The 12,731-nt window shown below is 36.9% G+C and overlaps 1 protein-coding gene across 1 annotated transcript in view; it reads left to right on the top strand.

Annotated features, from left to right (window-relative positions):
- LOC115627113 overlaps positions 1-12,731 on the top strand; it is a 32,482-nt gene that overhangs the window by 9,378 nt on the left and 10,373 nt on the right. The window contains exons 3-5 of the mRNA XM_030522679.1: positions 5,245-5,317; positions 10,597-10,766; positions 10,834-11,112. Of these exons, the coding sequence (XP_030378539.1) occupies positions 5,245-5,317; positions 10,597-10,766; positions 10,834-11,112 (522 nt within the window). The remainder of the gene's footprint in view (positions 1-5,244; positions 5,318-10,596; positions 10,767-10,833; positions 11,113-12,731) is intronic.

Raw genomic sequence — 12,731 nt, 5'->3', positions numbered from 1 at the left:
TCTTATAAACAAAAAAGTTATCTATCCTATTGAGACTGATTTTCACACTGGTCGGTCCTACATCAGCTATGTCAAATATATGGCTTGAAATAAACTTGCTCTGTTTATGGATAAGCAGCTTTGTTGTCTCTCGGTGTTCATACGGACCGATGAGCGCCATTTCAATCATTTAGTTAAGTATAGTATTTATGTAGTATGTACATAAAACATGGGGCTGGCATTTGGACTCTCCAGTTTACCCTTTCCCTCCCTTCGGGTACAGTGTATAATAAAAATCCGCACTACTTTGTCGTCACAAAACGCAACGAATAGTTATCTCAGCGCATGGCGAATCGACAATTTTTGTTGCTTTTTGATTTTTGCAAATAAATAATCCAAGCGAAAATATTTTCCCACCATTTAAGCGCAAGGCACACACGCAGACACAATCACAGATACACACACACACACAGACAGACAGACACACATTTATGCACAAAATCACGCGCATTCGACAAACAGACAGTTAGACAGACAGACAGACAGACAGGCCAGGGTTATTGGTGGGGGTGTTGGCAGGCAGGTGGGTGGGTGGGAGAGGGGGGAAGCTAGTCAGTTACTTAGTTGGTTGGGTTGTCTGTTGTGTGCACCCACAAGTTGCAGTTGCAGTTGCGTTTTTGTTTTCCATTTTCATTTTCCATCGTCTTTTTTGTTGTTGTTTTGTTTTGTTTTCCTTAGTTTTGTAGCTGCCTTAAAAAAAGAAACAACTTCTTTAATGAGATTCGTTGTTGTTGTGGCTTTTAGTGGAGACGCCCGTCCGCCTTTGATTTTCCATCATCCATTATAAGCGAATAATCGAATTGTAAAGCAATTACTACGTCACAAATATTAAAAATTTCAAATGTGTCGCTAGATAAGAGTGTCTTTATAGAATGGCATTTGTCTCCAATATTCTTTCATATACTCGTATGTTTGTATTTATTTAAGGCATATAAAATGTATTGAATTAGTTGTTAGCGTATTATTGTCAGGCATTCAGAATTCTTTAAAATGTTTTATTCCTAATGTTTTATTCAGATCGTTTTTATAACTAAACGATTAGTTTTGTTTTACATGAGTTGGACACAAGTCTTTGATTTTCTATCATACAAACATGTAGAAATCTAGTACCACGTCACAACTATGTTTGGTTCTGCATTCGTCACTAGATTAAAGCGTCACTAGAATTTCGATGTGGCTTTCTAAAAATTATTGTTGCGTAGCATACAAAACTTATTTATTTATTTACGACAACAAACATTGACTGTCGACATAGGAGGAAAATATATAAAAATTATAACAAATCATCTTATAATCATCTTCTAAGCCTAAGAAGGAGAAATCTAATCAAATTACAATAATATCTAATTAATTTAATTAGCATATCCCAAAGGAGCAGTTTCTACACCTCAATTTTGTTTCGTCACTAGCGAGGCGAAAAGCTCTGAAGGGTTACAAAAGTAATTGTATTGGAGTTGCAATTTTATTTCTATATGATAATAATTGTTATTAGTTCATCACTAGAAATTTATAGCAGTTGCGCTTCAAGTGATCTCTAGAGTTCTGGCATTTTATTTTTTCATGAAATCGTCCATAAGAGGATACTTTTATTTATTTATTTATATATTTTGGGTACCATATGTTCATATTGCAGATGTTTTGAAGAATTGAGTGATTTTAGTGTTTGCCACAATGTAAGAATCTATCTATCTTTTGTAATATGGGTGTGGCTGTGTTGATTGATTACGTCGTGCATTTTTAAAGGTTTATTCAATTCAATTATGACGTCATTGGAGCACTTGTTATGCATTAATATGATAATCACATTTCCATGATATATGACAAATTTTACACCGGTAAAGGCATCACAGCGTTGCTATACCCTTTCCGTTTCAAGTCTAAGACACTTGAAGCTTATAGCTCATTGAAATTCATTTTATGTAAACATTTGTTGACCATTTTCATTTGGAATTCTTAGATCATAAGACTTGTCGTGGTCGCTTGAAATGGTTGAAAAATCGCTGTATTTAAATCAGTCAGTCTCTTTCGAACAACAACACTAACAACTGCAAGAGCATTAGTTACTGGGTAGGTCAGTAGTAGTAAGTAGTTGCAGGATTTTGGGCGACTGGGGCGTTAAAATGGGCACGCCTGCCATTTAGATATTGGCCAATGCGAGCTCGACGCCCGTCTGGGACTGTGATTATTATAGTTGTTGTTGTTGTAGCAGTTGTTGTTGTTGTTCTGCTCTTTGTTTTTGGGTCAGGTAAAAGGCATTGCCTCTACATTTGGAATTGTCCAGTTAGCCCGTTTTGTAGCCGTAATTTTTATTTTTCTTCTATTTTTGCTCACTTACTCATGCGCTGAATCCCCAAGTGGGTGCGGCATTTGCTAGATGGGGTTCAGATGGGAAAGGAGAGAGGGTGTTGGGTGGTGGCTGACTGCCTGCCTGCCTTCGCTCATATATCCATACAATGTCATTGGCCGAATCCAAATCGGAATACGCCATCGCATGCTGACGTGGACGGCGACAGAAACCTGCGGAAGTAAGCAACTAATTGCTGTTGTTGTAGCCGTTGTTGTTGTTGTTGTTGTGGCGGTCTGACGTCATCTATGGTCGGTTGGTCGATCGGTCGATTGGTCGATTGCGATCATCGCGTGGAAATTAAATCAATACTCGTAGATACATACACCTTGAACCATAATAGCAATGACAAAAGCATTTGATTGAGCTTGATTGCTGATGGATAAATGGTTGCTGAATCGGAATGACTGTAGACTAAGTGATTTATTTAAAGCTATTTGTGAGAAGAGGTTCCAAATATTGCAAAAGATCCAGAATTTGATAATTAACCATTAATTGAACTAAATTTATTTGTTGTTGACTTTCAAAATTCTCGAAATATAACTGTGCTCACAACTGGGTGGGAATTTTTTAAAATCGCTTGAGCTTATCGCTTTGCCACAAAAAAAAAAAAGAAAAAACCTGCATTTACGACATACTACTTCCATCTATCTATGTATATTTATCAAGAAGATAAAAGAGTGTTTAGTTGTACGGTCTTCTAGCCGGCAGAGTCAATGTTGAGTGTTAAAGAAAATCCTCCTTGTCTATTCCCAATGAAACGCAAACTATTTTGAACTGTGAACTGTTTTGGCTCTGTCAACTCTTTCCTTCACCGGACAACGTTAGATCGACAAATACGTGTATATACATACATTAAGAAGGAAAAACTTAAAAGCCATACCAATGGTTTACATTGGGAACTAAAGTTCAGCAACAGTTGAAAGTTATAATGAGACTTTAAAAGATTAGCTTAGACTTGGTAAGTGTATCAAACAATCGAAATCTTCAGTGTTTCTATGAATTTAATAAATAAGGAATAACTGTGTGCCAGTTCAGCAACAATTCAAATTAATAATGGATCTTTGATTTATAGCTAATACCCCTAGAATCAGAATATGATTAGGCTAGTCTTGTCATTGACTCGGCAAACCTGTACATTGATTTCTAACAAATACTATCTAGCCCCTTAAACACTAATTCCATTAAGACAGAAGAATTCATGGACACTTTCCGATTCTTCTTCATCTCATCATATTCTCCAAATACGACTCTTGTTCGATTCTTCTTCATTTCTGCACATTTTACAGATGTTTTAATGTGACTTTTATAACATGTTAGCGATGAGGTCGAATTTTTTTCACCATTCCTTCCAGTGAGTTGAGGCATTCGTTGAAGAATTCATGCAATTATTAATGCAGCAAAGGAAAGGGTATAGTTTTCTCGAAAAATCAATCAACTCAGTGCCATTAAGTGGACGATTGGATGATATGCTGAAAGCTCTCATCATCAGTTGATCGACAGTAGCAGTCTTCTTGAATATTAGCAACAGCAAAATAGATCTTTATCTGGTGGATTGCACTGGACCTTTGTCTGGTTCTGCAATCTATTGCTTGCTCGTAATCGCCCCAATTTCGACTATGGCAGTGGGTCGTTTTGGCTCAATCGGCAGCGATTTGTGCAATAAGACCGATCCGTTGAGTACACAATTGAAGCTCTGCTAGATACCCGTATATGCTACTTTTTTGCACAAAATTTATGGGCCCTCTTAGTTGTTACACACACACACACAGACACATACTATATACGAGCATATGTATATTTGGGCAACCAGTCCAGCTTTACGCTTGACGTGATTCGCGCTCTCTGAAAAACCAGACCGACAGAGTTCTACGACAACGATATGCCAAAGCCTATAGCCACATACTACTCGTACCACACACATGCGCGTCCGCTTCTGTTGTTTATGGTCTTATATAATTTGTGTTTTGCACGAAGTCTGCGATTATTTTGAATACTGCATAGAAGTTGGTTAAAGATGCTTTGGACAATACTATGCGAATGGTTAAACGCTCGAAAGTATAGACTCAAATGCCAAGTGGCTCTGATTGTGGAGAGTTAAAGCCCGCTTGATACCAATGTAGTGGACGACAGTCTCTGTTGCTGGGCGTCGAGTTAAAGAGTTAGCCGCCGCCGCCACCACCAATTGCCGCCAACTGCCAGATGATCGAATGGTGGTGATCCTTCTACTGACGCCATGCACTTGCAGCCAACACGCCAACACCAACGCCCACGCCAACGCCAATGCCAACGCCAATGCAAACATCCCGCATGCACCGCACGTGACCTCCAACGGTCAATTCTCGCCGCCCGGCTGCAACGCGAGATCGAGATCCAATGGCAGCAGCAGTGTGTCGTCAACATCCACGGCTGACACCGCCATACCAGCCACCCGATATCGACAGACTACCACGCACACCGCCCCATCCTCAGCAAGCAAACAAATTTGCCCTAGTCATAGCTATTACTACCGGCCATTGCCGGCCCGCCTATCTAGACGTTATGCCCTCGCATGGCACTCTCCACCACCACCACCACCACCACTACCAGAGCCACCAGAACCACTATCGCCACCACCGCCACCAGCGATCGCGGTGGTGCCAGAACCGCCGTACAGCCAACCCGCCAACCCATTCATCTTTCGTGTCTATGCAAAGCCACTGCCTTCGGCATTGTCGAAACAGGTGCCACCGCCCCCGCTACCGCCACCCCAGCTGCCGCCAACACTGCCGGCCCCGCCACTGCCCACAAACTACACTAACACCACTGACTATGTGCGTCACGTGACGCGAGTTAATTTCTACGATGTTGATACTTCGCAGGTCGAGTTCGAGCCCAAAGACGATGACAGCCAAGATGCAATCAATTGCGATACAGAAGCTATAACCAAAGAAGGTAAGCCAACCTCTATTTCAAATCAAAGCAAAGCAAAGCTCTTTTAAAATATGACAAAAGTATTGGGTAAAGCTTCTAGTCTCTCTACCCTTTTCCATACATAAAGACACAAGAGAAGGTCGAACCGAGAACATCGAGCAGAGAAGTCGTTTCGTCCCTAGCAGTGTGTCACCTTTTTAGTTTTTAGTCCCCTTTCTTTAAATCCCGTATTGCTTCATAATACTATATACATTCCATTTATGATAAACATCTAACATATTGTCTACTGAAGATCTGTAGAATCGTAATAATATTCGCATATAATCCGCCCAAAGGTATAGTCCCACAAACAATAAAGTTACTCACTAAAAACATATAGAACTGCATAATGGTTCCTGAAGAACTCTTCTACGAAAAGATTCTAGAGAAAATATAAAGCAGGCCAGGATTCGCCATTAAAGGTTATTCCTCAAAAATCAAGTTACTGGCTAATGAAGATTTTTAAGAGCGTAATTAAGGTTCCTAAATAATTATTCGAAGTGCTTGTTTCACAAGCATAGAACAGATTACCAGCTCAAAAAATAGTTATAGTCGGGAATGTAATACATATTTATCCAGCAGCTCTTGTTGTTCCTGTTGTAAGGCATTTCTACTCCGAAACTTAATTCAATTCTCGTAGAGCCTTTAGAAACCTGTTGTAGTCAGTTAAAAAGCAAATAAAACTCTCTGTGAGAATTTCAGGACTAAGAGATAATAGTAATACAAACTCCCCTTTTTTCTTGGAATTAACAGACTCCTGCAAATGAAGGAAAAACCTTTAGAATAAGAAAAGCATTTAAGAACCACAGGAAAAGAAAAATATACGTACATATTTGTAACAAATGAAATGAACTTGAAAAAGGAAAATAAAAGAAATTTGATTCATTTTATTGTTCATTTAATCGTTTAGCATAGGCAGCTTAAACTGAAAGTATTGTTTGGTTGTCTGATGGAAAAAGTTTGACACAGTTAGGTACATAACAGAACTATCTAACGCCTATTTTCATGGACCAAATTATTAAAATTAACAAAATTCACCCTCGACTCGCACTCTCTGGGCACGAACAACAAATCGTGAAGTTAAAAGTGAAGCAACAAAGTTTTTGAACGCCAACACTGGTGAAGGTGAAGAAATTGTCAGGCTTGCGAGTTATGTACTTAGTCTCAGTGTTCCGACACGAAATTTTCATCAAATTTCATATGCATCGGTCTACGAATAGACGCCTATTCGAGAGAGTATAATGGCAAGCAATTGTCTGAAGAAAAATGCCAAACAAAAATTGTAGGCTTTGGAAGCGAGGCTAGTTGTTGTTTGAGATGAAGCCGTTAAAAAACATTTCACTTTCCAAGATTTTAATAACAAACACTCTCATTGTTGGAGTTGTTGGTGTTGTTGTTGGTGTTGTTGGTGTTGTTGGTGTTGTTGTTGTTGTTGTCGTACAACTATGCTGGTAAGTCGTGTACGCCTGCATTACCATTAGCGGCAATCTGTGCAACTATGAAACAATCGAACAATGTGAAGCGAGATAGAGAATGCGATTGCACTTCCGGTTTTCTGTAGCGTCTCGCTTCAAACGGTGTTTCTATTGTTGTTGTCGCTATTGCTATTGCTGTTGTTGTTGTTGTTGTTGCTGGTTGCACAGATGAACATTAGAGTGGCCCTGCTTTGTAATTTGTTTTGTATAGGAAAAGGTTTCCCGAAACTACAACTGAGAAGCAAAATTTGTTTACAATCGGATTATGCTTTATATTATGCTCAGAAAGTCACGCAAGGAGCGGATTAGAGTCTTATGCAGATTTCTGGGATCTTATAAATATTTAAAAGCATCGCATAGCTCGATCTTGTAGTTTGTTAGGAAAGCAAAAATAATTGCTAATACATACATAAATAATTATACAAAAAATGTATGGGGAAAATAAATAGGAACTCATATAAATAAATATGTACGTATATTATAATTATTATTTTCTGAATTATAGTATATTCTTTGAATATAGAAAGGCAGGCAACTTCTTAGGGTACTATCGTTGAATCAATTTCATAATGTTATGTATAGATAGCACTATTATACAGCCAACGATCCTGTCACTTACGGAATTTGAAGTTCCCGACAAATCAACAAAATCTACATTCTTTTGGAAATAAGACTAGAGTTACAAACAACAGACGGTGTACATTGGTTTCAAATTATTCTGAAAATTTCCGTTAATGTTGAATGTCACCTTCACTGAAGAATTTCTTATAGATTGATTGGCACAGGTATACTAAGTATGTTGAACTGTTTCCCGAAATACACGATTACTTGAACAAATTCGGAAGAAAGAGAGCCATTCTTAGGAAATCCAAATAAACACAAAAAACTTGTCAGTGCTTTAAGCATATTTATGGAATTTGAAAAATGTATAATTTTATTATTAATCAGTGTCTGTAATGAATTAAATATGTTCTAAAACGAAAAGAAGAAGCTCTATATTCATAAATTGAAAACAATATTTCATAATGTGCTAAAGGAGTACGGCTATTCATCCATTAAAAGAAAACAAAAAAAAAAAAAAAACTCTTCAAATGAAATTCGCCGACCACAACCGGCGTTTCATTATCAGATAAAAGAGAAAGGACTATCCTGATACAAGTGATATGGCGCAAATACTATATGTGGTATAAACTATAAAATTTAGAAAAATCTATGATATAGAATCAATAGATAAATATAGCGCAAAAGTTTAACGGATATAAATTCTATTCGGCAGGCATGAATTTACATTAATTATTTTGATCAGAAGGTGGACTTAACTGTAATGATGATTTGGACAATCAAGCCTATATATTGACGGCTTTTTATTATAGTCAGATACGCTGTTACTTTACCAAATGTATACAAATAAAATAATCTTAGATTCAAGCGCTGTCCTTAAAAGAGTTCATAAGCTCAGAGACAAAACCTATAACATTTTGGTATAAAGCTATAAATAAAGCTAAATAGAAAACAGCTCTAGTATAAGTCGTGTGTACTACTTATGTTTTGTGGCTGTTCTTGTCTTTTGTATTTTGACGTCACAACGTTTGAGCTTTTCTATTATACTTGTACCCTTTTCAATTCTGGGGAAATACCTAAATATTTTGTGTCGATTGATTTTTCAATAAGTCAAGCTTTAAACAAATAGCTTTTCGCTTTATGTCTAAAGAATTTCATCACTTATTTTTCTTAAATTAAAGCATAAAAATAAAATAAAGAAAATAAGCATTTCATTTACTGTAGTTAGTATTTGTACTTATTTACTTATATTTCTATTATGATTATGGTATTTTTAAAATCAAGTTATTTTTTTGGGAACTTTTATTGTGTTTCATTTAACATTATAATTAAATAATTAAAAATATATTAGTTAAAATACATTCTTCAAACAGCAATTGTTTATTGCACTAATATCTTTTATTGTTCATTGATAGTTTAATGTTGCAATTTTGTAACTTTGGGAGGGTGTTTAAAATCACTTTTAGTTTTTTACCTTTCAAAGACTGTTCAACAATTACAGACACTAAATTAATGGCTCCTATTTAAATTATTATTTATTATTTATTTATTATTATTATTTGTTTGTTTCCAAGTCATTTGAGCTGCGAAGCCATGTACATATATGCAAAGCTATATGATAAAGAGTATAGTTTTAAAACCAACTTTAGAATAGAATTAGGCCATAGAAAACACATAAATATTAGCTTTTCTTAAGATATCTTCGCAATACAAAAATGTTATCTCAAAAAGATTAGTTTCAACACCGATACGTCCTGCGGCAGCTTATAAAATAATGAAGCTTCTTATGGCTTGTAATTGATAATACATAGCAAGTTTGGTGGACTTACTTGTAGTTATTATTTTCTTATTATGCTGATCAAGCTATATACGAGTATGTGCCTATAGCATGGAGGGCAGACTCCGCCTTTTTTCGTCTGTAACATAGATTTTGCTCTTACAGTTTCTGAACTACCCTTTAACCCTTCCAGTACAACACTATTTCATAGAAAACTGATTGATTGAGCAGAGTGCGACAATATCTGTAAAGTGATAATGTGACGTAATATTGTATATCTTTAACACGATGTTCAGCTTAGCTTAAGCACTGTATATGCAAATTGCATGTAATTTCGTTGGAGCCAAGTGAATTGCCAGTTGGCCAAGACTGTTTTAAGGGCCAGTCCAGTCCAGTCCAGTTCAGTACAGTCCAGCCTCTGCTCGTATGTGTAATAATTATGTACTTGAGTTTATTCTTAAAAAGCACCTGTGCAAGCAGACGGACGCTTACAAAATATGAATGTATATACATGCAGACATACTCGTATATACATACTTGTATATGTACCGTTTTTTCACACACACACACACACACACACACAAACACACATGGACGTTAGTACAGCTAGTTAGCAGTTAGGCAGGTACTACGAATATAGAGCCAGTTGGCAGCGGCCCAACGAAAATTGAAGCCAGTCTTGGTTGGATGTCGTCTGCAGCTCAGTTTCTTGGCGCGCCAGCTTTAAAATTATATAAGCAACCTTTAATGGTCCAGCGATTTTAATGAAGCCCACCTCTTGGCCACTACGAGGTGTGGAGGTGTGGAGAGGGGCAGGGGAGGGGGAGCGCCAAACATGATGACTTAATACATGTACTACACATACATATGCCCGAGTATATACTTATGTGGATTATTTAAGCTTTTGTCTCATTGCAAGTCCAGGAAATTGAAGCAATTGAGCAATAAATCGAGGCTAGGATGAATTAAATATATAAGTAAATAAAGCAGTATTATTCAGTTATTCATATAACGCAAACAGTCAGATTTTTATCAGAACTTCAGAAGACCTTTTGCTTTAGTTATTAAACGAAAAATTATAGCAGACAATATTTGTAAGCTAGAGTAGCCCCTCACATATGTAAATAGCGTCGAAGGGGGAATATTTACAATTCGATTATTTATAGTGTTAATAATATTTATTAATTACTGACTGCCCTTTTATCTCATAGAGGAATGGATAACAAAACGGAATTAAATATATCAGTAACTAAAGCAGTATTATTCAGTTATTCATATAACGCAAACAGTCAGATTTTTATCAGAACTTCAGAAGACCTTTTGCTTTAGTTATTAAACGAAAAATTATAGCAGACAATATTTGTAAGTTAGAGTAGCCCCAATTACAATTCGATTATTTATAGTGTTAATAATATTTATTAATTACTGACTGCCCCTTTATCTCACAGAGGAATGGATAACAAAACGGAAAACAGAACTGACAACAACGCGACAAATCGAAACGAGAGTCAAACGGCAGGTGAAGCTCAAGGATGGCAAAGTTATTGAGGACTCAGGTCCGATTGTGTCCACCAACACCACAGAGGACACCGACAAACAGGAAACGGAAACTACGGAGGTAAGTGAGCTATGGAACTATAAACAACAGTTGATTCCAACTCACCCACATAATCATTGAACTTTAGAAACGGGATCACGGTCTGCCCCAGGACCAACTGGACGGGAATGGAAAGCTCAATGATGTTAGCGCACTGGAAGCGGGAACGGCTGCCAAAGACATAGAATTGGCCCAGTTGAAGGCCCTGGAGCCGAGCAGCGGTGTCACGATGGTTCGGAAAATGGTTCCACGGCCCGCGGACGGCTTAGTGCGCCAAACCGACGACAAACGGGTCATTTCGCACGAGGAGACAAAGGACTATCACGAAGTAGAGGATGTGAAGCATCTGGGCGATGTTACCGATGAGGTGAGTTAGTCAAAAATCGAAGAAAACAAGAGATAATTATTCGGTTACCCATTAAAAAATTAAGGACTTTGTGCTTAAAACGAAACTCTGAACAAAAGTTTAGTTAGTTATGATATTTTTATATAAAATATGTACAAAAAAATATGACATATTCTTTACTGTTTACTGTCCCGTCTTTAAGAGATTTTTTTATCAAAAGAAAAAATTGTACAAATTTGAAGTAACCTCTGTCGTTCTCCCATACTCGTATTTATAAACCTATCTGAAAATCCAACTGTAATTAGCTTAAAATAGCGAAGCAAACACGCTTAGTAAATCATTGAGGTCCTTTAAGATAGAGAGCAAGAAGCAACAGAGAGAAAACATTGCACCTCTCATTTACAGTTATTGGCTCTCTGGCATAGGCCCGTTATTCGGTACACTCTTCGGGATGACGTCACAACAGACTCTCTAGTTTAGCCACAAAGATTGCAGTGCGGCTTTTAGTGCTGCTTAATCCAAAATATTCTTTGTGCAGCATATTTGAATTAGCTCTAGATATTATGCAGTCGCATTCAAAAGTCAGCCGGCAAGTACTTGAAGAATTATGAGTTGTAGTTCTATTTGGATCAATCTCTATTGGGGTGTAAAGGTTTGTCACAGAGCAAATAATTAATAAAAGAGCACAGTAAATATTTAGTAAAAAACTGTACAAGTACATGGCCAATCTCTTGAAGAGAATAGAGAATCTCCAGAAGAACTTGTAGTACTAAAAACAGATTGAATTACAGGCAATTACGAATGTAAGGTTTAGTTTTTGTAGCTTTGGAACCTAAAACCATATTGACGAGATTCTGTAACTCGGAAGGAGGACGCAAATAAAAAATATTATATTGTGTTAGCATAAGAAGCATTTAATTACCAAGCGTATGTTCAGCCGTTTACGAAATCCAGGCGGACAGATGGATCGATTAGTTTCGGCATAATATTTTAGAATATGCGAGCATAGAATGTATATGCTTTGTGGGAGATGGTTCCTTCCGCCTGTCACATACTTTTCATAACAATTCGAAGTTTTTTGTTATACCTTTTTTCGACTGTAATGTTTACTACAAGTATTAATGTTTTAATCGAAATATTCCCAGCTAATTCATTACCAAAATGTTGTTGGCAAGATGAATAAAACGTTTGAAGAGATATTTAAATAGATAGAGAAAACTATAACTATATAATGTCGATGCTTAGAATTTATAAAAGAGAATAATTGTGTAAACTAAATGAATAGTTTGTATTTAATATTTTATTAATATATCTTTAGATATTGTTTTCGTCTATTGAGATAATACGACCTTTAAAATGTGTATTATAGGTAGAGAGTTCTTTTTCAAACGACGTTAAAAATTAATAATGTTTCATTCAGAAACATATTAGTACTTTTGTTTGTGGATGCGAGGCTTAAAATGTGTGTAATGTCCAATTTATTGAGATCCTACTGTGCTCGCATAAACGACGCACTGAGGCAAGTTGTGGTCACAACAGCCAAGCAACCACAAGAGTGCCGATCGACTTGGCTTAGTGGCAAGCGTTGCTTGTTGCTGCTGCTGTTGCTGTTATTGTTGCGTGGTCTGCGGCTTTCTGCT

This window comes from Scaptodrosophila lebanonensis, unplaced genomic scaffold (genome assembly GCF_003285725.1).
Source record: "Scaptodrosophila lebanonensis strain 11010-0011.00,11010-0021.00 unplaced genomic scaffold, SlebRS2 tig00000092-arrow-pilon, whole genome shotgun sequence".
Lineage (NCBI taxonomy): Eukaryota > Metazoa > Arthropoda > Insecta > Diptera > Drosophilidae > Scaptodrosophila > Scaptodrosophila lebanonensis.
Note: the sequence above shows the minus strand (reverse complement) of the source record. Positions and strands in the feature narration are given on the sequence as shown.